At 37.2% G+C, this 26,868-nt stretch overlaps 2 protein-coding genes across 13 annotated transcripts in view; one reads left to right on the plus strand and one right to left on the minus strand.

The window, feature by feature from the left end:
* The window catches only part of LOC121316087 (striatin-like), a 107,295-nt gene extending 87,168 nt beyond the window's left edge, over positions 1-20,127 (plus strand). For 2 of the 3 annotated variants that reach the window (XM_041250842.1, XM_041250844.1), the window contains 12 exons: positions 268-439; positions 2,389-2,499; positions 7,013-7,156; positions 8,719-8,855; positions 10,720-10,895; positions 11,276-11,323; positions 11,876-11,997; positions 14,592-14,759; positions 15,121-15,261; positions 15,765-15,866; positions 16,552-16,638; positions 19,172-20,127. In XM_041250842.1, coding sequence (XP_041106776.1) covers positions 268-439; positions 2,389-2,499; positions 7,013-7,156; positions 8,719-8,855; positions 10,720-10,895; positions 11,276-11,323; positions 11,876-11,997; positions 14,592-14,759; positions 15,121-15,261; positions 15,765-15,866; positions 16,552-16,638; positions 19,172-19,341 — 1,578 coding nt within the window. In that variant the 3' untranslated portion in view covers positions 19,342-20,127. The remainder of the gene's footprint in view (positions 1-267; positions 440-2,388; positions 2,500-7,012; positions 7,157-8,718; positions 8,856-10,719; positions 10,896-11,275; positions 11,324-11,875; positions 11,998-14,591; positions 14,760-15,120; positions 15,262-15,764; positions 15,867-16,551; positions 16,639-19,171) is intronic. The other variant, XM_041250843.1, reaches the window with a different exon arrangement.
* A 5,944-nt stretch (positions 20,128-26,071) lies between these two features.
* The window catches only part of vit (vitrin), a 64,481-nt gene continuing 63,684 nt past the window's right edge, over positions 26,072-26,868 (minus strand). For all 10 annotated transcript variants that reach the window (XM_041250855.1, XM_041250852.1, XM_041250851.1 and 7 more), the window contains one exon: positions 26,072-26,821. In XM_041250855.1, the coding sequence (XP_041106789.1) occupies positions 26,643-26,821 (179 nt within the window). In that variant the 3' untranslated portion in view covers positions 26,072-26,642. The remainder of the gene's footprint in view (positions 26,822-26,868) is intronic.

A 26,868-nucleotide genomic window follows, 5' to 3' on the forward strand; every position in this document is an offset into this window, starting at 1 on the left:
ATGAAAGAATAATTATGTAATAAAAAATTAAGCAGAATTACATTAATTAGTTTCATCATTCTAACACAATTTAAAACAAACTGCTGGCACCAAAACCCACTACAAGTTTTGTAAACATCGCTAGAAGGAAGAAACTGCAAAAAGACAGCGTCCTTGAAGTTTCTAGGATTCTAGTCTGAGGTATATTTTTTTGGTTGACTTTTCTCCTCTCAAATCTGATAGTGTTTTCTTTTTTTCACAATGAAACCATTGCTCTTTGGCTGACAGATTGTAAGAAAGAAGGTGTCCTCATCTCCATCGCCATCCCAGTCTCTGTCGTCAGAAGCCAACGATGATCACGACACAGAAGAGGCTCTGAAGGAGTTTGATTTCCTGGTGACCACAGATGACGCGGACGGGTCTGGAGAATCGAGAAGCTCAGGAGATGGGACAGAATGGGGTATGGGTTAGCTAAGATCCAATACTTATTTAATATTCTACAAAAGCATCTTTTTTAAAACATAACTGTCAAATTACTATATCTTCATACCTATGTAAATGATTGACATCTGAGGTACTGTTTTTAGGCACAGGCCCCTCAGGTTAAAACCCTCCAACCGCAAAAGTATGCTGTACATACCCCTTTCTCTGGCATTTGCTTATTACAAAACATTCATCATTAACTTAGATTTAATAGACAAGTTCAACATTATTCTGTTTAAAATAGCTTTTAATGGAAATGTTCAGACAGGTTCACTTGTTCACTTGCATATTTATTTTCTGCCCTATTCTATCACTAATGACAAAACCATTTATTTCCAAAGCTGGGACAAAAGGGCAAGTCCTGTGAGTGGCAAGTTGGCTTTCTATAGCAAATTACAATGAACCAACTTCAGCTAAAATGGTTTAAACAAATATTTTTGTATTCTTTAACCCAATTCAAGAAATTGCGTACGCCTCACTTTCGCAGTTACGCTCCAGTTAATGTTTATTTACTTTCTTTTTAAAAACACACTTTTAATCAATTGCATCCTTGTTTCTGGTGATTCAGTCCCAGGAAGCATATTTATACAAAAACTGAAAACCTGATAAAAATCTGCATTAAAATACAAAACAAGAGTGAATATCTATTCAGCGTTATTCTGCATTATTGTCTCCAAGAAGAGATACTTCATTGAGTAAGTCGGGTCATCTCTGACAAAGTGAACCTTATCAAATGTTTGCTAACCAGAAGGTTTAGCCTGATAAGTTGACCATGTACACAATGGCCATCAAGTTAAATCATTCCTTTGTAGGAAACTCCTGCATAAGTTTGTTATGGAATAGTAGTAAAGAGATAAATATATTTTTTGGCATCAACTAAGGTGTCAATATACACCACCTGCATTTTTCCATTTGACTGTTGAATCAGTCATTCTAATAATACCAGTTAGGTGATGACTAATTAGAGGAGGTGATTACTGATGTTTGCCTACAATATGAACTATATCTAAGAATACTGCTGCATAACACAACTAGTTTGTATTTTTCACTATCGATAGCACTCTTTTCTTTTGGTTCTTTGTTAGATTTATCCATAATACAAGGAGGATATGTCAAAGTACAGCCCAATAGATTAAAAACTGCTGCTGTTCCAGTGCTGTATAGGTACATTTTTGCTCAGATGGTTTATCAGCAGTCAAACTGTGGGCCCTGCTAAACAAGAAGAGATTATGTATTGGGAAGTAATAGCATTTTTTTTTTGTGCATGTTGTACTTGACTTGTGGTTTCTCACACTAAGAAATACGAGAATAGAATTTGGTAATCTCCTTTAATCAATAAAGACCACTCGGGTTTATATTATTGCTGATTTGAACTTAGATTGGGATTGAGGGTCCTTCACTTACAGATAATGTACAGACTTGAGTGTTCATTATTGATACCAATCATGAGAACTCATCATGAAAAACTACAAGCTATAACCTTATCAGGATAAAAAATGTGGTTTAGTTTTGGATATAAAAGTACCTGTCAACCTCGCTCTTACTATCACTACGAACCCTCTGTCGGCCAGATACATTTCTAAAATGTACTTGCAACAGGAAGAAGGAGCATTTATATATTACATAATATGTGTCAGGTTCTGTTTGCATAACAAACATTTCACTGGTGTAGCTTTCAACTGTCTTTAAGCAAATTCTGCATAGTGTCTGGGCTCACAAAAAAAACCTAAAAAAACATGAAAACTGTAGTTTCAACCGATTTTTCAACCCTGAAATTAAAGTCCTAATTGGTACCACAGAAAATGAAATGGGTTTGGTTACACGTGCGGATATGTGGGAGTGAGTATCATTCACTCTCTAAACCCTCATAATGTGAAAGGAGGATGTGTACTGAAAAGGCTGCTTTTGGTTTGTCTCCCTGTTTAGAGAAGGATGACCAGTGTCCCATACCTGAAGGCTGGGATGTGGATCAAGGTTTAATAACCAAACTCAAGGAGCAGTACAAAAAGGAACGCAAGGGGAAAAAGGGGGTGAAGAGTAAGTCAAGAAGGGTAGCACTGCTAAAACGATAAAAAAAAAAAATAAAGCACTACCTCCGTCCTTCCCATCTCTTCTTTTACTGCTCCTTCGACACCTCTCTCACCCTCCCCAATCACAATTTCAATTTCCTTATTTTAATTTGACATGATCTTTTACCACACTCCTGCGTCCTTACAACTTTATCTTCTCTCACTGGCTCATTTCCTTTATCTAGCAACCTGTCTGATATTGGTCACGGGACCAAATAGTAACATTGCTGTGCCATTCTCGTGTGGGTTTTTGTCCCACAAAGTCTTGTCTGTAAATGTGCCTATCTATATGATATGTACTGTATCATGTATTGCAATAACAACAACAGCTTGCTTTCTCTCTAGCAATTTTACCAATGTCATTTCCCAGATCTATATATGTCCATGTTTTTCCTTGCCTCCATTGTGTATTTTAATTTTTTCTTTTCCCACATGCTTCTTCACTAGAACACTCGATTTCTCTGCCAAATTTCCTTTTTATTTATTTATTTATTTTTTAATAACTGATTTCTTCCAACATAATTCTTGGTTTTTTGGTGTTAATGAATTGGCAGTACTGAACAGAATGCTCTCTGTTTGCCCATAGAGATAGATAATTGCTCTTCCTGCAGTGATTTAGAGGACAGATCTCAAACAACTTAGATCAACTTAGACAACAGATCTCAAAGACTTTAAAGTGTAAAAAGTTGTCAGGATGTTAACAATGAAAAGTAATAATTACATTTTTTAAACAATTATAGCAACACGTGGGGACGTATAACATTATATTTTTCGGGACCCCGCTACTTTCTATTTAAGCCTGTCGAGGAAGGACCCACTTCTTATAGATGAGAGAGCAATCTAAATCCTGTTTCCTATTTGCTTGGAAAGGTGCTCGGGACCAGTTGTGCAAAAGTAGTTTTTGTTTTTGAGTACAAACCTGAGACCACCAAACAGCAATACTACTCACACCAGCCTTAAATGTGACTACCATTTTTCTTTTCTTTTTCCCTTTTTATATCAGGTGTGTTGAACCATTTTTTGTGTCATTCTGTATTTTTTTATATATATATATATATATATATATATATATATATATATATATATATATATATATATATATATATATATATATATATATAGTAAAATGTTTGAGTACACCTGCTTGAAACCAGGTTTTTCATGATTATCTATGCTTTTAACTGTATAACCGTGTCTATAAACACTTAATATTTCATTATATGATACGTGTACTTATATAAGCTGATAATCATAAGTGAATTGCATTCAAAAATGTTATTTTTAAATGTAAATCTTGTCAATTTCATTGATATGGTCACTCAAAGCAAGGGGATTTCAGTCTGAAGCCCAAGTCAGTTAAAAGTCTGGAATGTGTATAACACGGTGTTAGAACACTGGCCTAAGTATAAAAGTGTCTTTGTTAAATGTTCTCAGAGTTAACTAGCATGTTACCTAGTTAACATTTTGTCACCAATTATTGTTAACAGGTGAGGGTCCATGACTACTATAAATATAGGTAGCATAGCGCAAGTTTGTCATTCCTGAATGTAAGGGAGCAGAAAATGGCAAAATACGCTCAGTTAAGCAAAGAAAAAAGTGTAATTACTTTAAAAAATGAAGGTCTATCTTTAAGACAAATCGCAAGAACTTTGCAAGTGTCTGTAACTGCTGTGGCCAAGACCATCAAACGATTTGAAGAAACTGGCACTCATGAGGACCGAACAAGGTCAGGCAGGCCAAGGGTGACCCCGGAATCAGAGAACAAGTTCATTTGAGTCACAAGTCTGCGAAACTGGTGATTAACTGCCCCTGAAATACAAGCTCAGCTAAATGCTACTAGAAGTACAGTTCAACTGTTCAGAGGAGATTGCGTGAAGCTGGCCTAACTGGAAGAACTGCTGCAAAAAAACGATTATTAAGAGTGCAGAATAAGAGGAAGAGACTTGACTGGGCCAAAAAACACAGAAACTGGACGTTTGAGGAGTGAAGTCGGTCTTATGGACCGATGAATCAAAATTTGAAATATTTGGGTTCAACTGCCGAGTATTTGTAAGACGCAGAGAGTGTGAGCGCATGAGTTCTGCATGTGTGGTTCCCACCGTCAAGCATGGAGGAGGCAGTGTCATGGTATGGGGTTGCTTTGCTGGTGACAGAGTTGGTGATCTTTACGAAGTCCATGGCAAGCTCAACCAGCATGGCTATCATAGCATACTTCAGAGGCGTGCCATTCCATCAGGATTATGGCTAGTTGGGCAGTCCTTCATTCATCAGCAAGATGATGACCCGTAAACCCACCTCAAGAACTATCTGCGAAGAAGGAAAGTGAAGGACAACTCAATCTAATGACCTGGCCTGCCCAGTCTCCAGAACTCAATCCCATAGAGCTTATATGGGACGAACTGGACAGAAGCGTCAAAGCAAAGCTACCCAGAAGTGCCCTACATCTCTGGGAATTGCTGCAGAAGAGCTGGGAAGACATGTCGGGTGATTTCCTGCTGAAACTTGTTAACCGAATGCCTCTTGTTTGTGAGGCTGTTATTAAGGCAAAGGGTGGCTATTTTGAGGAGTCCAAGATTTAGAGACAATTTTCAATTTTCTTGGACATTGCTTTGATACTCTTTATGTTTTGTTTTGTATATTGTAACATGTGTTTTCATTTTCAAGTATTTACAGAAACGTATACTGATAATTGTCAGTTATGAAAAAAACAAAAGCAAGTGTACTCAAACTTTTGACTGGTATTGTGTGTGTGTGTGTGTGTGTGTGTGTGTGTGTATATATATATATATATTATATATATATTATATATATATATATACAGTACTGTGCAAAAGTTTTAGGCAGGTGTGAAAAAATGCTGTAAAGTAAGAATGTTTTCAAAAATAGACATGTTAATAGATTATATTTATCAATTAACTAAATGCAAAGCGAGTGAACAGAAGAAAAATCTAAATCAAATCCAGATTTGGTGTGACCACCCTTTGCCTTCAAAACAGCATCAGTTCTTCTAGGTACACTTGCACAAAGGCAGGGATTTTGTAGGCATATAGTCAGGTGTATGATTAAACAATTATACCAAACAGGTGCTAATGATCATCAATTCAATATGTAGGTTGAAACACAATCATTAACTGAAACAGAAACAGCTGTGTAGGAGGAATAAAACTGGGTGAGGAACAGCCAAACTCAGCTAACAAGGTGAGGTTGCTGAAGACAGTTTACTGTCAAAAGTCATACACCATGGCAAGACTGAGCACAGCAACAAGACACAATGTAGTTATACCGCATCAGCAAGTTCTCTCCCAGGCAGAAATTTCAAGGCAGACAGGGGTTTCCAGATGTGCTGTCCAAGCTCTTTTGAAGATGCACAAAGAAACGGGCAACGTTGAGGACCGTAGACGCAGTGGTCGGCCAAGGAAACTTACTGCAGCAGATGAAAGACACATCATGCTTACTTCCCTTCGCAATCGGAAGATGTCCAGCAGTGCCATCAGCTCAGAATTGGCAGAAAACAGTGGGACCCTGGTACACCCATCTACTGTCCGGAGAAGTCTGGTCAGAAGTGGCCTTCATGGAAGATTTGCGGCCAAAAAGCCATAACTCTGACGTGGAAACAAGGCCAAGCGACTCAACTATGCATGAAAACACAGGAACTGGGGTGCAGAAAAATGGCAGCAGGTTCTCTGGACTGATGAGTCAAAATGTGAAATATTTGGCTGTAGCAGAAGGCAGTTTGTTCGCCGAAGGGCTGGAGAGTGGTACACGAATGAGTGTCTGCAGGCAACAGTGAAGCATGGTGGAGGTTCCTTGCAAGTTTGGGGCTGCATTTCTGCAAATGGAGTTGGGGATTTGGTCAGAATTAATGGTCTCCTCAATTGTGAGAAGTACAGGCAGATACTTATCCATCAGGGAGGCATTTGATTGGCCCCAAATTTATTCTGCAGCATGACAACGACCCCAAACATACAGCGAAAGTGATTAAGAACTATCTTCAGCGTAAAGAAGAACAAGGAGTCCTGGAAGTGATGGTATGGCCCCCACAGAGCCCTGATCTCAACATCATCGAGTCTGTCTGGGATTACATGAAGAAAGAGAAGCAACTGAGGCTGCCTAAATCCACAGAAGAACTGTGATTAGTTCTCCAAGATGTTTGGGCCAACCTACCTGCCAAGTTCCTTCAAAAACTGTGTACAAGTGTACCTAGAGGAATTGATGCTGTTTTGAAGGCAAAGGGTGGTCACCCCAAATATTGATTTGATGTAGCTTTTTCTTCTGTTCGCTCACTGCATTTTGTTAATTAATAAGTATAAACTATTAACATGTCTATTTTTGAAAGCATTTTTACTTTACAGCATTTTTTCACACCTGCCTAAAACTTTTAAACAGTACTGTGTGTGTGTGTGTGTGTGTGTGTGTGTGTGTGTGTGTGTACACACATACACACAAAGTAATGTATGCGTTATCTCCCCTTTCATGAATAGGGCCCAACAGGTCAAAGCTGCAAGACATGCTGGCGAACCTGAGAGACGCGGAGGACCTTCCCTCAGTGCAGCCCTCAGTGACCCCCCCATCACGACCCAGCGTGGCACGGCTCAATGAACATGAAACAAACAGGACGGACGAAGGTAGGCTTCTTTAACAACAGCAGGGAATATGCGCTGTTTGTGAGATACTTCAGCACGCTGTTACCAGCGGCAACATTTGGATTTGTACAATATACTGCATATGACTGAGTTTGACTGCTGGCATCATCGTTATCCGTGTAATTGATGAAAGTAGTAGACAAAACATTTGTTTACATGACTTTTACCTTAGGGTCTAACCCTTTGCGGTCCTATGTCTGACCAGGTCCGACATTACAATTTTCCCCTTCCAGTCCGATGTCTGAACCTGTCCAACATCATCAAAAAGACGTCAAGCACAGGTCTCTAGTCCTTTTTTCTTAGAATGAAACTGGGAAAAAAAAGGGTGTATCTCTCAGCCCCATCCGCTACAGAGATAGCATGGACATAACAAAGGATGTAGCTGCTTCTGCATCCAACGCTCAAAGAATATCACTGACATGTGCAGAGCTTTTGAGATGTTATGGTAATAAAATAATGACTTGGATCGCATTATTGAGGAGTTTGGTGATAAAACAAGTGATCAGGAGAGGATTTATCAGTATGCACGTCTATAAAGAGGTATGTGAAAAATACAGCGGATAAGGGGTGATGCTTGGCTATAGCTACAGTATTGAGTTTCCTTTGCGATTCGATGCCTTTTAAACCTGTTTTACTCTGGGGGGGGGGGGGGGGGGATTAATTATACAGTGCGTCTAAAATAAAAAGCGTGCCTGACAAGCACTGAATAAATGGACTGCAAAGAGTTAGTTATTGATGTTTCAATGGCATTATAATGATATTTTCTTACACAATTGGCCAATTTTGCTGCCTCCATCATTTTTATTTCTAGGTTAATAGAGGCCATTTATCTGTACTCTAATTCTTTGTGAATACCACAGTCATTTTTATGAGGAAATCTGTAGTTATTGTATAAAATGTTGCTCGTGTACAGGGTAAGTAGATGGTTGTGCCAGGTTGTTGCTAATAGTACTGCTGCTCAACACAAATTAGATTTACTACAGGTTGTTACACATAAAATATGGAAAACTGTATATCAACACCATGGAATCCCAAAGAATACCCATTATGCCCTTCTGCCAGTCTGTGTCTACTGACGTTACGTTGCTTGGCAACTAGTGGTACTGCTATAGAAAATCTGAAAAAAAAAACAAGTTACTGTTACTGAGTTCTCAGGCAAAGCATTCTCCTTATCAGTCATGGATTCGTGACTGACTTTGTGCCTACTTAATGTTTTATCTGTTTGTCTCTTAAAGAAGAATTTCACAATTTACATATAGGGTACAACATTTTTGCAGAACACACTGGTAAAAAAAAAAAAAATGTAGCTTGAGTGTTCATCCTAATAGTTTCAGGCAAATAATTCCAGCAGTCATTAAATTCCAGTTTGGTTTGTCATAAATGAATAAGATGGGGTGTCTGTTTACTTATGACAACTCTGTATAGTGATCCAGCTGAAGGATATGTTTTACCAAATGTACTCTATATTGTATTTTTACGTAACTGTTTAGTGCACAGCAGTGTAACCGTTTTTTGTGAAAATATGTTTTGTGTATTTTTTGCAGTGGAGGCCTTGACATTTCCCCCAACGTCAGGGAGCTCTTTTATCATGGGCACAGATGAGGCTATGGAGTGTGAAATGGGGCTGGGGGAACTTGCAGGCCTTACAGTTGCCAATGAGGCAGATTCACTCACCTATGATGTAAGTAGCTAAGAAGTGTGTGTATAATGTCTGAGTGTCAATGCCCCATGCCTGTCAAGCACTTTGGTTCAACAGTGTAGTGGGCACTACATAATTGTGCTCACTAACTAAAGTAAAACCAAGTCAAATAGACAATTTAGGCTAATGACGGTATTAGCCAAAACGTGGTCTGCTTGTTTGCTGTGGTTTTAACAGACATGTCTTGGATAAGCTTTTAAACAAAGTACGGTTAACAGAAATGCCAGAATATATTGAAATCCAGTGATGTGATGCAGTGAAGATGGATGGTAATTGCAGGAGAGACACATCCCAGCCTTTGTGAGCACAGGAGGGATGTGCACTCAGTCTGGGGAGGTAGCGGATCAGCTTGTTGCTGACCTGTGTTGACCCCCACACTCCACTTGTCAAACAGTACTCCCTACACAGCCAATACAAAAATGCAAAACAAAGTTTAACTGAATACCTGTTTAAGACCCTGTGTTCAGTATTTCAGGCTATTAAGTGTTCACTCAGTGGCTGCTGCATTGATTGCATAAGTCATATAACAGTATGACTGTGTGGGTATGCAGAATGAGTCATACAGTGTTCTGAATCATGCAGTACACTTAGAGATCTTCTTTGCCATTGTGTATTTCTAAGGAACACACAAAATACTGTAATAAAGCCATTGAAGTAAAGTAAACAAGTTTTCTGAACTGTATTTACTTTTTTTTCAACGCAGCTGAAGGACTTTTGTCCGAAACATCCTGAAATAAAATATTTTTTAATCATTTAAACCTTTTGTGTACATCCAAATAAAAAAAAGTATATATGCAGTCGCAGACAAAAATATTTGGGCAGCTAAAAAAAGAAAGAGAGAAAAACCACAGTGATTTATATAATTTCTATTGAAAGATATAAATTCAAGTAGAGATTCAGCTTTATAATAAGACAACAAATGATTACATAGCGTGCGTAAAATGAAAAATAACATGCAATAAACAAATTGGGCAATCAACATATTTCATATGAAACCCATTTGTTGCTAATTATTGACAATTATGATTGAAAACCAACATCTGATGATAAATATAGAATAAATACATACATAATCAAGTTCTAAAAAACTAATTGGAAGTTTGTGATTAAAAAAGCAACACAAATGGTTAAAACTAAGGAGTACAGCAACGATCTCAAAATGGCAGCGATACAACTGAACAAAAAAGAGAGACTACCAGAAAAATTGCAGAAAGACTTTTGTGGGCTGCTGTTAACAAACACAAGAGAACAGGAATTACTGTAACTAGCTCCAGGTGTGGAAAACCCAAAAATATTTCTACAAAATCTGGAAGAAGAATCATTTGAGCAGCCCGGCAAAATCCTTCGACCTGCATAAGATTTGACATGAGAATTGAGAGAAGATGGTCAAGCAATTCACAAGTAAACAATTCAATGATACCTGAAAAAGATGAATGTTCATGGGCAAAAACCAGATGCAAACCTTTTTTTAAAAACAATACGCAAAATAAAGCAATTGGAGTTTTCCATTGAACACTTGAAGAAGCCTGATGATTTCTTCAACCACATTTTATGGTCAGACGAATCCAAAATCTAACATTTTTCACCAAGAAAGCAACAATGTGTTTGAAGGAAGAGAAGACAGTGGGCACACAAAACACTAATGTAAGGGTGCCCAAATACTTTTGTCAAAAAGTATAAAATTATTTTTTGCATGTTATTTTTAATTTTATGCATGTTATGTTATAACTTGCTTTTATAAACCACTTGGCCACTTTGACCTTGAGTGGGGAAAGAAAATATTCAGCAAGATTCTAATACTACTTTTTGACAGAGTTGCATACAAATGAGTGATGTTTGTTTCTAGGTCACCAACAATAAAGATGCACTGAGGAAGACGTGGAACCCCAAGTTCACACTACGGAGTCACTTTGATGGAATTCGGGGTCTCACCTTCCACCCTATTGAACCAGTCTTAATAACGGCGTCAGAAGACCACACACTCAAGATGTGGAATTTGCAGAAAACCGCCCCCACGAAAAAGTAAGAGGCTGTGCTTGGTAACAAATCAAGCATTACTTGAGAGTATTATGTTTTTTATAAAAATGAGTAAAATATTCATATTATTTCTGTGATTTGAATCTCCCATTAAAATTGTGAGTTCTGACACTATGTATTAAGTAATGCAGAATAAAAAGCTTGGAAATGTATGAAAACTTTGTTCAACCTAGTTATATTGTATATACTGGAGATAATATTGAAGTAAAATGCAGAGGTATGTTACAATATTGTATAATGCATTTTAATTTGCACAGGTCTTGTGCATGTCCTGGCACTACTACTTCTTTGTGCTATTACTGGTAAATGTTTTTTTTTTTTTTTTTTTTTTTTTAAATTAAATGTCATCCTGCCTTCTTCCTCAGGAGTGCCTCTCTAGATGTGGAACCTATTTATACATTCAGGGCTCATAGGTACGTAGTAAATTAGTTCATGGAAAATGTGTATTCAAAGGGGCTAATTGTTTTATTTTTTAAATATATAATTTTAAAACAATGCTTTGTAGTGCACTAACATTCCCTATAGCTCTTAAATGTAAACTTCTGAAAGAAAAGTTACATTTAACCTTTTTTTTCATTACAAAAATAAAGTATGTGGTTTAGGTTAAAAGAAAGTTTGCAAAGCTTTATTTCTGGTAGTCTTGGACTTCCTTGGTAATCTCACCTGAGGAGTGAAATTGGCCCCACCCCTTCAGTGCTTTATTCCTGTCATTAACCAACCAGATGCTCCCCTTATAAGTGACGTGCTTTGAACCTGCTGAAGTGAAATATTAAGTTTACCTGAAAGAAAGGCAACCAAACTGAGAAGAAAAGAATGTACCCCTGTACCACTGTAGAGAGGCTCACCTTCAATCTGCTGCTACTCATTTTAAGATGTGATATTAGAGTTCTGTTACAACTTTTTTCTTTTTTTTTTTTTTTTTTTTTTTTACTGATTGCTGTTATTCTTCTTTTTGCTATTTCCAGAGGCTCGGTGCTATGTGTAGTAATGAGCACCAGTGGAGAGCAGTGCTTTAGTGGTGGTATTGATGGGACAATCCAAAGCTGGAATACTCCAAACCCTAATATTGATCCCTATGACTCCTATGGTTCGTATTTCTAGTTGGAGTTTATAATGTAGTCATATATTTATTTGTTATTATGGTGATTGCAATCATTGTGAGTGGTTCTTCTTGCAATTGCTCGAATACAATATATATACAGTACCAGTCAAAAGTTTGAGTACACCTGCTTGAAACCAGGTTTTTCATGATTATCTATGCTTTTAACTGTATAAACGTGTCTATAAACACTGAATATTTCATTATATGATGTGTACTTATATAAGCTGATAATCATAAGTGATTGCTTTCAAAAATTAAATTTTTAAATGAAAATGTAAATCTTGTCAATTTCAATGAAATGCTCACCCAAAGCAAGGGGATTTCAGTCTGAAGCCCAAGTCATTTAAAAGTCTGAAATGTGTATAACACGGTGTTAGAACACTGGCCTAAGTATAAAAGTGTCTTTGTTAGATGTTCTCTGAGTAACTAGCATGTTACCTAATTAACCTTTTGTCACCAATTATTGTTAACAGGTGAGGGTCCATGATTACTATAAATATAGGTAGCATAGGTACAAGTTTGTCATTCCTGAATGTAAGGGAGCAGAAAATGGCAAAATACGCTCAGTTAAGCAAAGAAAAAAAAGACAGCCTGTAATTACTTTAAGATAGACAAATCGCAAGAACTTTGCAAGTGTCTGTAACTGCTGTGGCCAAGACCATCAAACGATTTGAAGAAACTGGCACGCATGAGGACCGAACAAGGTCAAGCAGGCCAAAGGTGACCTCGGAATCAGAGAACAAGTTCATTCGAGTCACAAGTCTGTGAAATCGGCAATTAACTGCCCCTGAAATACCAGCTCAGCTAAATGCTACTAGAAGTACAGTTCAACTATTCAGAGGAGATTGCATGAAGTTGGCCTAACTGGAAGAACTGCTGCAAAGAAACCATTGTTAAGAGTGCAGAATAAGAGGAAGAGACTTGCTTGGGCCAAAAAACACAGAAACTGGACGTTTGAGGAGTTGAAGCCGGTCTTATGGACTGATGAGTCAAAATTTGAAATTTTTGGGTCCAACCGCCGAGTATTTGTAAGGTGCAGAGAAGGTGAGTGCATGAGTTCTGCATGTGTGGTTCCCACCGTCAAGCATGGAGGAGGCAGTGTCATGGTCTGGGGTTGCTTTGCTGGTGACAGAGTTGGTGATCTTTACGAAGTCCATGGCAAGCTCAACCAGCATGGCTATCATAGCATACTTCAGAGGCATGCCATTCCATCAGTATTATGGCTAATTGGGCAGTCCTTCATTCTTCAGCAAGATAATGACCCGAAACACACCTCAAAGTTGTGCAAGAACTATCTGGCGAAAAAGGAAAGTGAAGGACAACTCAATCTAATGACCTGGCCTGCCCAGTCTACAGACCTAAATCCCATAGAACTTGTATGGGATGAACTGGACAGAAGCGTCAAAGCAAAGCTACCCACAGAGCCAGGAAGACATGCCGGATGATTTCCTGCTAACCGAATGCCTTGTGTTTATGAGGCTGTCATTAAGGCAAAGGGTGGCTATTTTGAGGAGTCCAAGATTTAGAGACAATTTTCAATTTTCTTGAACATTGCTTTGATACTCCTTATGTTTTGTTTTGTATATTGTAACATGTGTTTTCATTTTCAAGTATTTACAGAAATGTATACGACGTAATACATTGACAAGTATGGAAAAAAAAAACAACTTTCCAGCAAGTGTACTCGAACTTTTGACTGGTTCTGTGTGTGTGTGTGTGTGTGTGTGTGTGTGTGTGTGTGTGTGTGTGTGTGTGTGTGTGTGTGTAGACACACACACACACACACACACACACACACACACACACACATTTAGGTGTTTTGACTATGAGTTCAGGACCAGCCCATTGCTTGTACTGTACATAACTTAAGCTAGATCAGCAAAGTGCCCCGTGATCATCTAGTGCAGAGCAGTGCAATGCCAGAAAAAGAAAGGAAACTTGATCCAAAGTGCAAGATGCATGAGCTGACCTAACTTACCAGATAGCAATGTATCTGTTACAGGTAGTCAGAACAGAAGAGCAGCTCATCAATTCACGTGACAGCACCTTAAAACAGAATTTCAAAAAATTACAAAAAACAGAGTAATTGCGAACATCATCAAATTGTATTGGTAAGGGAGGGTGGGGAATGGGCCAAAATACTTTTTAAACTATACCCAATAAATGTCATCCACTGAATGCATTTCGTTTGTTCATGATTTGGATTGTTGTTACTTTGGAGTACCTGTAGTATATTTTAGATCTTAGTAATTGGGCCTCACTTATTAATAGATGTTTTTTCATTTATTTTTATAAAAAAATTATGTAAGTTTTGTTGAAGTGCAAATTTTATTTTGGCCTAAATACTGCTATATTTGATCCATCATATTTAATTACACAACTTCTAAATGCTAGTTGCAAGATTTACTACGTGTTAATCAGTAAAGTGATTTGAACTGTACTGTTTTGTTTGTTGCAGCTCGTATAATGTTTACAGATTTTTTTAAATTCAAGTGATTAGTGTATGTTTAGTTAGTGCACTACAGGATACTCTTGGTGCTGGATGAGTCTGTTAATTGTAAATTCCTGATTGATTGCAGACCCCTCAGTGCTGCGAGGAGCCCTCTTAGGCCACACTGATGCTGTGTGTGGGTTGGTGTACAGCGGGGCCCATCAACGGTTAATCTCCTGTTCTGCAGATGGCACCGTGCGGCTATGGAACGCTGCTGAAACTTTACCAGCCCTCACGATATTTAATGAAAACAGGGGTAATTAACTACATCATGGTCTTTCTAGTATATATAAAACATGTACTTTTTCAAGAATGGGAAGGCTGTGTTCTTTTAAAAACACAACCAAACAAAAATACTTCAGTTTATTTTTGGAGGGCCGTTGGCCCTGGTTAACTGTCAACGTTCACCTTTCACCCTTTTCTTTTGTAAGTGTAATTCTTAAGCTTTTTGGGAAATCTTAAAATACTATAAAAAAGTAACAGTTTTTAGTAGTTATTAAAATGTATGTGAATAAGGTTGTGAATAATTAATGAATTTTCTAGATGTGTTTTTTTTTTGTTTTTTTTCTGTGTTTAAGAAAAGAGCACACCCACAATTCAAACTGTTCCCTTTTCAGAGCTGGGGATCCCCTCTTCCGTGGACCTGGTGTGCAGTGACCCGGCTCACATGGTGTCCTCATTCAACACAGGGCAGACTGGAATCTTCAACATGGAGACACGGCAGCTGGTTCTCAGCTTGGAGTCCAACACAGACACTGGTACGTAGCACAGTAGGGTGTTGATGCATCAGCCCGTTTGTATTTGTTCAGAGCTTGAAAGGTAAGCAGTAGCACATCGTGCTGCTTACATCACCAGCATGCTCCTATTTGACTAATGTTTGCTTTTCTTCAGGCCTGTAGAATTATGTTTGGTATGCAGAGGCTAAAATATCCAAAGGCCTGGCTTAGATAATTGGCTTACTGATTATGATAGGTTTGTAAGCATAACAGCAGGTTCAGTAGGTCATATACCCAACTGTCAGATGTCAGGAAATGTGTTCAAATAATCAGTCGTTTCTAGCATGAAATGCTCTTTTGGGAATATTATAATAAATAAATAATAATAATAATAAATAATTTCAATTATTATTATATTAAAAAACTCTCCAGGGTCTTGTTTTTTTTTTTTTTTTTTTTTTTTTTTTTTTTTTTTTATCTTGGTGAGTATTATTTTTAATAAGTATTTCTTTTTTTAAAATAAAAATATGAATCTTTGTTTGCAGGTACACTTTGTAAGATCAACAAAGTGCTGAGCCACCCAACTCTTCCCATCACAATCACAGCACAGGAAGACAGGCACATCAAGTTCTTTGACAACAACACAGGTACTTCAACCATTCAGGGGCGCATGTGTGGATCCTAGTACTAAAGGTGGCCCACTTTAAAAATGAAAGTAGAGAGGAAGTAGACAGGCTGTAATTTGTATTTCTGTGACTTTATGGGCAGTGTTAACGAGCTGCAGAAGGACTGAGTCTGTACAGTCGATAATTAAATCCTACATAGAAGCAGTTGTTTCAATTGGCTTTCTCTATATGAAGTGAGATTAAAAGAGATCGGCACCAGTTCACCCACTATGCTTAAAGTAAAAAAATATAAATAAAACTGTCAGCTGACAGCCTCAATAGAAAAAAGCAATATAGTACATATGTAAGTTAGACCCTTCATATCCGCCTTATCCACTGTATCCCTGCATAAAATATCTAGTGGCAGTCAAATGTAGTAATAAAAGTAGTTTATCAGTGGGCCCTGTTTTGAAGCAAGGGGAAAGAGGAAAAAAAAAACACATTTTAAAATAGAAATAAAATTGCTGAAATTATCAAAAAACAGGAAACTACACAGAACCACCACTGAACTGCCCCTTGTTTGTTATATGTATCCATTGCAGTTGTTAAATGCCTTTGCTTTTCCACTTGCTTCCAAATAGGGCTGAGTTTATTTTGTGTAAAAACTTGCCTTTATTTTTCTTTTTTAAATAAACTTTCAGTTTTATTTTCATTTTCCAATTTTAAGGAAAACTGATCCATTCGATGGTGGCTCACTTAGATGCAGTAACAAGTTTAGCTGTTGATCCCAATGGCTTGTACCTGATGTCTGGCAGTAAGTACATTTTTTTTTATTTTTTTTTTACTTATTTCTTGCTATCATTGCCACTTTTTATAGTTTTTCTAAGGTAAATATGTTGTTTAAGTCCTCTGATTTGATTTGGCCCCAGGTTATTTCAGTGCAATCTTTCCTGCACTATCCAGTCAGTCAGAATGTGTCAACCCTGCCCTCTAGTGGTAGTAAAAACAAAGTTCTGGATTTAATACATAGCTGCATTAGAATTGTGCCAGGACCCATCATTAGGGCCATGATTCTGTCGCGACAAGAAAAAAACATGCCGAAATGTGAAATTGACATTTTTTGGGAGGGCATAACTATATTATGTAATAATTCCACATTTAGTCTAATAATGCTCACTTCTCTGAATATTGTTTCTGGATGCATTTAGTTTTTTACTATGGGAGTCATACCATTAGCAGACTGGCTGAGAAAATACTACGCTCCAAAAGTTTTTCATGCCCAAAGCGGTGACATTTTTTATTTTGTTAAAGATAGATGAACGCCTATAATGGTTGACGAAATGACAGACAACGAAATTGCTTTGTAGTGAATATCTTCGTTTACAAAATTGACCACAACAATAACTCAAGCAGTCATACTGCTGCAGTCCATGTTGCTAGAGAAAACTCCCTAAATTCAATATTGAATGGGAATGAATCGCTGCATTTGTTTCTGATGCAAATATGAAGACATTTTATTAATCTGTTATCAAAGGCATGCCTGTGAAGTCTATTAATGTCCCCTGCACTTATCAGAAACATTTGGCAGGCCAAGTTCACCTTTGCCAACCAAACTTTCAAATGATCAGCTGCACGCAAGTTACGTTTTCTGAAAATGTGTCACAAAAAAATCAGAAAAAAGCACCAGGACCTGACCCCCAGAGCCAACTGTAACCCACTGGTAAACATAGTTTGATGCTGTCCAATACAACAATGAAAACAAAGAGCATTTAACTGCATTCCTAGAAATGGAAATGGAAAATTCTGCTTCCACAATGTGTTAAGATACAGTGAAGTTATTAAAAGCCAAATCAGTTCACTGTGAAATCTGCTATATTGCTGCCTGCTGCAGGATTTTTAAAAGCTGTCAGACTTTCGAACCCGAACCTTGTTACTGGACAGAAACACCTCACCTTTGGATTTCTTACCTGGGTATGCAGAGGATGCTGTGATAGAAATGGGAGGATTCCTTACCTGGATATGCAGATGATACTGCTATAGAAGTTGATGAGATTGAGAGAGTCCAAGACAGTCCAGAAACGTGTTAAAGTCGGTCACTAGGGGGAAGGAAGGCAAGTCAGCATGAATGTTGAAGTCACCAAGGAGTAGGGTTTTGTCAGTAGAAGTGCAGACGAGGGCGAGGAATTCTAAAAACATAGGTGGACAGTAGATAACAGCAAGGGTGAGGGACATGGGAGAGGGGAGCTTGCTCAAATGAAGAAAAGGCAGGCAAAGAAAGAACTGAGGAAGCGAGCACAGCATTTGCAATAACAGCAGTGCTCCCGCCTCGGACAGTGAGACGAGGTTTGTCAAAGAATACCCCTTTGGGGTGGCTAGATGCAGCGAGTGCATGTCATTTACCGATTTCTAGGTTTCAGCTAGACAGAGAAGATCAAGATTGCTATCGGTTATAAGTTCGCTGAGAAGCAGAGATTTGTTAGTCAGAGAGCGACATTTGAAAAAGGTGATTTTCAAGTTTGTATCAGGCAGCGTAGGAGGAGAAGGAGTTAGTAAGGGTATGTGGAGCAGGTACCACTATTCATTCTGGGAGTGGAGGATGAGTGAGCACACTTTTTCCAGGGGATCCAGACTTTGGGTGTCATAGTAGGAATGAGGCCTCTAGCAGCCATTGGGAGGGATTTGAAAAGGTCCTTGCTCCACCTGTCCTTACTCAGATTGCCACAGCTCAGACTGCCCTTGGTCGTGTGGCCCTTAGATGGCTGGCGCTCTAGGACAGATTGCCAATTTATGCTATCCTGTTGGCCTGGAGCCATATACTTAACATACTTAACATACTTAACATACTTAACACACGTTTCTAATCAGCCTCCCAATTCAACACAGCTCAGCACACAAAGGAAATCTAAATTATTATTTTTAAGTGCAGTCTGGTTTACCTTCGCAATCAACGATTTAAACTTATAAATTAACTGCAATTCACTTACCTATTTCAGTGTTGTTTTTTGCCAGCAGCTGGAAAAACACGCATCTTTGCAGTTACAAACTGAATACACACAGTTAGGTACCAAATTTATGCTAAGCCAAACAAAACAAACACGCCCACTGTTAACACAACAACAGCCACGCTAAATCACCTTATACTTTACACACATTTCTAATCAGCCTCTTAGTTCAGCACAGCTCAGCACACAAAGGAAATCTAAATCACTATTTTTAAGTGCAGGCTGGTTTACCTTAGCAAGCAACAATTTAAACTATTAAACAAAGGTATACTACAGATATCCTCAGGAAAAACGTTTTGAAATGAGCAAAACAAATTCAAAATGCCTGTTGCTTTCTCTCTTCAGGTCATGACTGCTCAATCCGCTTGTGGAACCTAGACAGCAAGACGTGCATCCAGGAGTTCACGGCTCACCGCAAGAAATTTGACGAGTCTATCCATGACGTGGCGTTCCACCCATCCAAGTGTTACATCGCCAGCGCGGGAGCCGACGCCCTGGCCAAAGTCTTTGTATGACACAACGTGCCGCTCAACCCTTCTGGCCCTCTGTACTAGCTAGATTAGGCAAATTGAACCAACAAAGAATGGGAAGGGGGTGGGGCTTAAGGGTGGGGGTTCGGTATCTCCCTGACCAATCAGCTCTGCCCCTTGTAGCTCATTGTTGGCTCTGCTGGTGGACTTCTCCAGATGTGCCCCGTTTAATTCCAGCTCAAGGGCCATGTAGTTTAGATTGTCTGTAATAAAACACAGCTAACTATGGAGCTGTGCTCTGCATCCATCCAGGCAGGCCTGGGTGATACTGGGCTTGTGTGAATCATGTGAACTTTATTGAGATGTTAGGGATGAATAGAACAGTAGTTGCATAAACCAAGGGGCAATGGGAGATTTTACCTTCAGGGTTTCGCATAAGAAAATGGGGAGGGGTTGAGGAAGCGATGTTCTCTTTTTGATATTGAGAGACCTATGGTGTGTGCAAAAGAATAAAAAATAAAGGGTGGGGGGGGTATGTAAAATTAAAAATATATATTAATATTAATAATAACAATAAAATCATATATATCCTTTGTGAAATCCTTAAACTGGGTTAAAATCTGAATTCAGGTTTTGTTTTTCTTTTTTGTTTTTCCTTCTGTATTTTTTTAATTCCAGATTCCCCATTAGGGGAAAAAAAAATCTATATCAATTTGCTCTGGACTGCTTAAGTCTGTTAACTGAGAATCCAGCTTATGTGAAACCTTGCATAATAAATGAATGCTTGGTGACTAGCAAACACAGAAAAGCCAGAAATAGCAGTTTGGAAAAGGGCATTTAAGACCCCTTTAATATATAAATATATATATAATATTTTTTTTTTGAGGTGCCCAAACTCAAAAGTATTAAAACAAAGGTGGCAATGCAACATCATCTAATTTATATATCATCTAGGTTGATAGTAAGAACACATTTATAAAAAGCTTGTGAAAGGGAAGGAAGTGTACTGTATTTTTGCAAAATAAATTGATATTTTGCATTTGAAAATTCACTGAAATCCTGATGTCACCCCCATATTTTTTCCTCCTACAACTGATTTATTTTTCACGTAATGTTGATCGTATTTCTGAAAATGTTACACTGTTCAGATTTTGAAAGCATGAGAAAGTGCAGAATTTTTTTTTAGTCAAGACAAGTGGTTTCAATGTGTGCGTGTGTGATGTGTTTTTATCCTTTTGTTTATTTCATTTAGTCTCATATCAGTCATCGTCGGTCTATTAAACTCATTAAGATGTTTTGGATACATTCAGTCTTTCATCCCTAAACCCTCTACCCTTTTTATGCAGTAAAGAGAGAGTAGCAATGATTGGGTTTGCCTCAGTTTGGCGATGCATGCTGTTGGCAACCTGATTTCATGGGCATGATTAAACATCTTAAAGCTGCTTGCTGGACTACAGTGAAACAATGGGGAAGTAAAGTCCTAGATCCCATGACAAGCTGCATTAGGAGTAGTTTGCAGTGATGAAAGGTGTAGTTTTGATATGTTTTTGCATTATACTTTACATGTAATTATGCCAAAATGATTTAGAATAAAATATCTACAGTGCAGTCTGAATGTTTTAAGAGAAATAAAGTTCACCTACATGTTCCCACTATAACTGGGATGGTTGCAGTGCCTGATTTAACAAGGGAATTCATATATAAATACGACCTGAATAAGTAACTGTCTATGCTGAACGTGTAAAACTTTATTTACACACACCTCCTGTATTTGGAGCTGTGTGTATTTATACAGTTAGATATGTATCAGGCAATTAAATATACACTGACATTTTAGTTGCAATGAGATATATATATATATAAAATCTCGTCTTAATATGTGGGTCTTTGGCCCCTTAACATCCATATTTTGAATGTCTGGTTTCTCTGCAAAAAAGATATTTAGAGTTTCTAAAAACTATATCTATTGTAAACATTCTGTTCAGTGTTCCAGTACCTTTGTAGCGTGGGGACATTTTCCAGCTACCTTTTACTAACTTTATTTTTGTATTAACAATGTCAGTGAGTTAGTGTACACAAAGGACTAGGGTGTGGGTGTTAAATAAAGTGTTGCTCTATTTAACTACAGTTTATTACTATTTGAGTTGCTTTTATAATTTTCTGTGTTTTACTTGAAAAAAGGAAGTTTTTGAGGTGTTTGCTATCAATATTCAATTCAAAAATATTTCTGTGAAGGTCTGCCTTTACATAAAGGGCAATATGCCTTCAAAAGACAAAAAAAAAAGAATAAAAACAACAACATAAAACTCGCTTCCAGGTCATTTAGTGCTTGCTGTAGATCTGGAATAAAAACAAAAACAACAACATTTTGCTGTTGAGTGTAATAGTAGCTAATGTCACAAGCGTGTGTTAGATGTCATCAGTCTTTTTAAAAATGGGAGTTGGGACTTTACTGCTCGCATATTAAAATATTTGCAATTGTTTGGTGGATCAATAACCAAAAAATAAATGACAATAATAAAAAAAAAAAATCTGTGTGTTTTTTATTTTATTTTTTTTATTTTTTTTAAGGAATAAAAACATACCAGTGACATGTGAAACTGAAAAGTTCAGTGTGCTTTTTTTGTGGTACTCCTGTGCTATATCTTGTTCAGTAATATACTGTATTACCTGTGCGGATTGAATAGTAACCCTGTATCAGTTGTAAAAGATGAATAGCAAAAACAAGAGAGAAAAGACTGAATAAAAACAGCTTAGAACTTCTGCCTTAAAAATCTTGAGACCTAAGTTCAGCCTTGGCTTTGGATGCAAGGCAATAAAGTGCATTACATACTACAGAAAGAACATGGGTTTCTGGCAAACGTGTTATACCACAGAATCAGAATTAAAAGAACCATTCCCTAGATACAACCAAAATAGTTAAAGTCTGTGTGCACACAGCAATCCATGGCTAAAATACTACACTCCTGTAGGATTTCCTCAAGCACTGGCATTAGAGGATTCAGGTCTGCCAACAACAACTGGTTTAAGTAGAGTATCTCCTGCACTGAAGTGTTTGCTTTCTTGTATGATGCATGACATTAATGATGCCTAGTGGACAGTGTCTGTATATAGCCACTGAAATATGATGACCCAGAGATTCCAGCAGTCATAGAGTAGAGGTAAGAGCACTTGACTCAATGCTGGTTTGCCATGTGTGTAGACATTGCAATTATAGTTTAGAGTGCTTGATCCACAGTTGTGGAGTTCATATTATTTCCTAATCCAGGGCTGTGGAGTTGAAAATGGTATATATTATTTCTGCAGGATTTATGCTGTAAAGTGTTGTTTCATGCATGTACTGCACACTGATCTTAGGTCACAGCTTGGGGGAACATTCGTATCAAGAGGGGGAGGAGTGAATCAAAGGAAGTGATGTCTTAGCCTAGTGTGTTCTATCTGACTCGCAAAGCTTGTTTCCAATGTTCCTACTGCATTGAATGCACCTACCTGGTCCTATCTGGCTGAAACTGGAAGTGCTATATATGACGTGTTTGACCACATAGTTTGAGAAAGGTGCATCATCACAAGCTTGGTTTCATGTGTTTCAAACCAATCCTACAGTTATTTTGGGCGATACGAAATGCCATTGCTTGTCTTTCAACTGCTCTTTATGATACGCAAACTTAGTAACAATGGCCTCTAATTTGTACCCAATATTTAACTGAAACCTGGTTAATAAAATGGAGATATTTGCGGTAACATCCAAATCACATTTTTCACTCTTAAAAGAATTACAGCAAATGAAGTCACTTCTATGTGTAATTGCATATGTTATTGTAAATTGTAATCCTGATTTTGTTTAATGAACATGACAAGTTCTCTGAAAGACTTAAATAGCCTCAAGGTTTCTGTCTAAACAAAAGAATTTCAACTTTCTTACTGTTTTCTTGTATTCAAGAACAGCAGTGGAGAAAAAAAAGTACCAAGGCCCTTTACACATAAGATTGCAGGTTTTTCCAGTTGAAATTTTACTGGCCTGTAGGACAGCTAATCTAATTGAATGTGGTGGCCAGAGCACCAAAAATGTAAGGGGGTTTCTGTGAGGAAGCATGTGTAATACAATAAATATTCCAAAAACCATGTCTGTTTAGATCAGCTTCCTATTCAAATGCTGTACGCAATTTGCTGAGTGTTGCATCTAAAGGAAGTCCTGGGCCTGCCTGTAAACTTGTAAGCGTCATTACTCTTTTAAGTTCATTTGTATAGCAAGAGTTCTTAAAGATCATGTGTATTTGATAAATATGCTAATTTTCTTGTACAGACCTTATTATAGTTTATTCTTTTCCGTGATGTACTCTCTTTTTCCCCATAAGGGAGAGTGACAGATTTATTAACAACAATAACACAAATAAAAATAAAAGCTGTATTTCAGACAAGCCTGCTTTTATTACAACATGTCTGGAAGGTATTGTTTGGTTACTCACACACTTCAATCAATATAAACAGAAAAGCATGACGCAAAATGGTGCCCAGCAGATGGGGCTGACCGAGTTACAGCTCATATTGCCACACGATTTGAATGGATTTCAGTTAGGAATGCTGTTAGTTGTAGTGCTTAGTTTCTAGGCAAGGTCAAACTAGCTGAAGGTACATTTAGAGAGAAATGGTAATAACTCAATAATGGAGCAAAATAACTTATCAGAATGATTACAAATCCAATAAAATAGTACAGGACAATTTTGTTTTTAAATGTATTTTTTTTTTTAATAGAAAAATGACGTAGCTACTTACTCTGTAATGACAGCCTATCAATTACCTGATAAGGGTGATTATGAATGGAAGACTCGGACTACTGACTCGTCTGGTTCCCACAGTTTATGATATTTAAGAAAAAAAAAAACACCCTTTTATTAACCTTTTGGCATTTTATTGCAAAAGTTTGTAGCCTTTTATAAAGTAAATAGCACAAAAATACATAAATGTTACATAGGAGGCTTTTTTTCCAATATTAACAAATATACAAGTACAAAAATGAAAGGATTATTGACATTTATTTGGCAAAGTGATATACACATAAATTATGTTGCCTTTAAAATGAAGCTGGGTTATGCATAGGAAACATGCCCCTTCCCCCTTACAAATGGGTCTATATGCTTCGGCAGCCTGCAGTGAAAATGATTAATGGTTAGTGTCTTACATAGCAAACCAGGATACACAGCTGCAGAAGTACCTGCATTAATGAATGGGGATAGCACTTGAAACAGAAGTTATGTCCCTTGGACCTGCTCACATTTGATCATTCTTGATAACAGCACCATCGCATATTGTTTAGTCAAACAGAGTGCGTAGAACTTTATTGTGCGTACCACTTGTGTCAGCAGACAAAAAGGATGCATTCTCAAGCGTTACAATCTCTTGAAATTAAGTTGATTCAACTGGTTGCTTGCCTTTAATTTTACCCTAATGGTATATGCAGACACACATATTTCAAAGTTTTGCAATAGCATTTCTCCCCAAACACATATTAGGAATAGATAAGGTATATCATTAGTTCTGCTAACCTCATACAGTATAGCTATATACAAATGTACAACATATACTGACTGAGATCACACTTAACAGATATATTCAGGTTGTGCTGAATGCATTTCACTATTTGTATAAACTGTGTTAGTGTGTGTGAGTGTATTAGTTTGTGTGTGTATGTAAATATATGTCTTTACTTATGATGTACTGTACATGCAGAGTGTATCATGTCATTGGAATCACCTCAAAGCACAAAGCACAGACCAGATTGAGTAGAAAATCTGCTGCAGCTTCTGTTTTTTGGGACAGACTAAAATGAATGACAAAACGAAATGCCCATTGCCTATAATGGAGAAAGGAATGCCCATGGAATATAACAGGAAAAAATAATGTCAGCTTATAATTTAAAATGTCGAAGATCAATCTTAAAACGTAAAAAATGACATGGAATGACAGGTCGGTAATACCTAAAAAACAGTAAAATCATTGATAAATAAGAAATGCCAGCATGTATCTTAAAATCCCTAACAGAATTCTTAAAACCCTTAATACCATTTCTTACAAATAAACTAAATGTAAAAAATATTTTAGCAGAGCTGTGAATATGTGCTTTATGCAGCATCCATTGCAACACATTAAGGTGGGACTCTAATCAGTTCTCAAGCTGCATTTTTCTTACTTTGCCTATCTGTAAATTTCTATTATTACTGACGGAAATATTTTTTCCATTGGTTTATTGACATTTACCAATACAAATCGAATCTTTCCAAGCGTAGATAATATGTATCATAAACAAATAATGTAACATTTTATTCTACTGTAATTCTTATTATATATATATATATATATATATATATATATATATATATATATAATATATATATAAGTTATAGTATTCAGGGTACTGCAATATCCAAGATCATTTTCACCCCCCTCAAAAGGTACAGTGGCCAGAAAGCCCATGAGTGACAAAGGTCTGTATGGTGCAGCACCCTATATATTATTCTATATGCAATAAATCTGTTTTTAAACATTTGGTGTCATATAGTAGCATTTAACTTTCTGAAATTTTACAAAAGTCTTTAAAACCTTGTCACTTTGTTACAAACCAAATCCAAGGGTTTCAAATGGTATTAATTATATTAGTAAGTGCTTTTTAAATTCGGAAGCCGAGGTAATGCTTTACTAAAAATACTCTTAACTTAAATACTAGTGTACAGAGAAAGTAGGTCTGTAGTATATCTAATGCCCTTTGGGAAACGTGCACTTCCATCCTTGAATTATTTATTTTTTGTAATCTTACTTGCAAATACAACAGGTTCAACAATTTAGACTTCTGTATTGAATTTGTAGTTTTCAAGTTACCGTGGTTACAAACAAATTAAATATTATTATTGCGCAAGGAAGCTCCCAGTCACCTTTCATATCAAACCAGTACCTCAGTACTCTCTATCCACATTAGTTTGTTGATTACAATGGTCAAAATAAAGAAACATTATTTTATCATACCTGTGGCAAAATGAACTGTAACCACGCCATCTATATTTTATGGAAAATAAACAACTTCATTACTGTAAACTTCTAATACAACAGATTTAAAAAAAATGCTGTATACTTCTAAGCACCTGTCTATAGAAATCACTCTAAATTTCACAGCTAGTTATCCCATTTAATTAATCTTGGTCCATATCGCCAGCCAGCTTCTGAATAGAATTCCCTTTGCACATTTTATATTATAAGCTCCAATTTAACAGATGATATTTAGAATTTGTTTACTGTAACATGATAAAGAAACCAAACTAAAACAAAATAAGGTAACTGTAGCAACTGTGGGTTGCTCAATTTCGTGGCTGGGAATTGAACTCCTGGCAGATGTTGTGTATGATTTTGGGAACAAACTTGTAGAGGCTGTCAAACTCATCCACGAAGAAGGAATGTTCTTTATCAGGGTCAGTAGCAATGTACTCCAGCTCCTCCTGGGCAGCCCAGGCAATGCCGATCGAGTATGCGATCACACCTAGGAGGAAAATATGCAGTCTTATACGTAGACCCTGATTGGCACTA

The sequence above is a fragment of the Polyodon spathula genome, chromosome 5 (assembly GCF_017654505.1).
Source record: "Polyodon spathula isolate WHYD16114869_AA chromosome 5, ASM1765450v1, whole genome shotgun sequence".
In the NCBI taxonomy this organism is placed as follows: Eukaryota; Metazoa; Chordata; class Actinopteri; order Acipenseriformes; family Polyodontidae; genus Polyodon; species Polyodon spathula.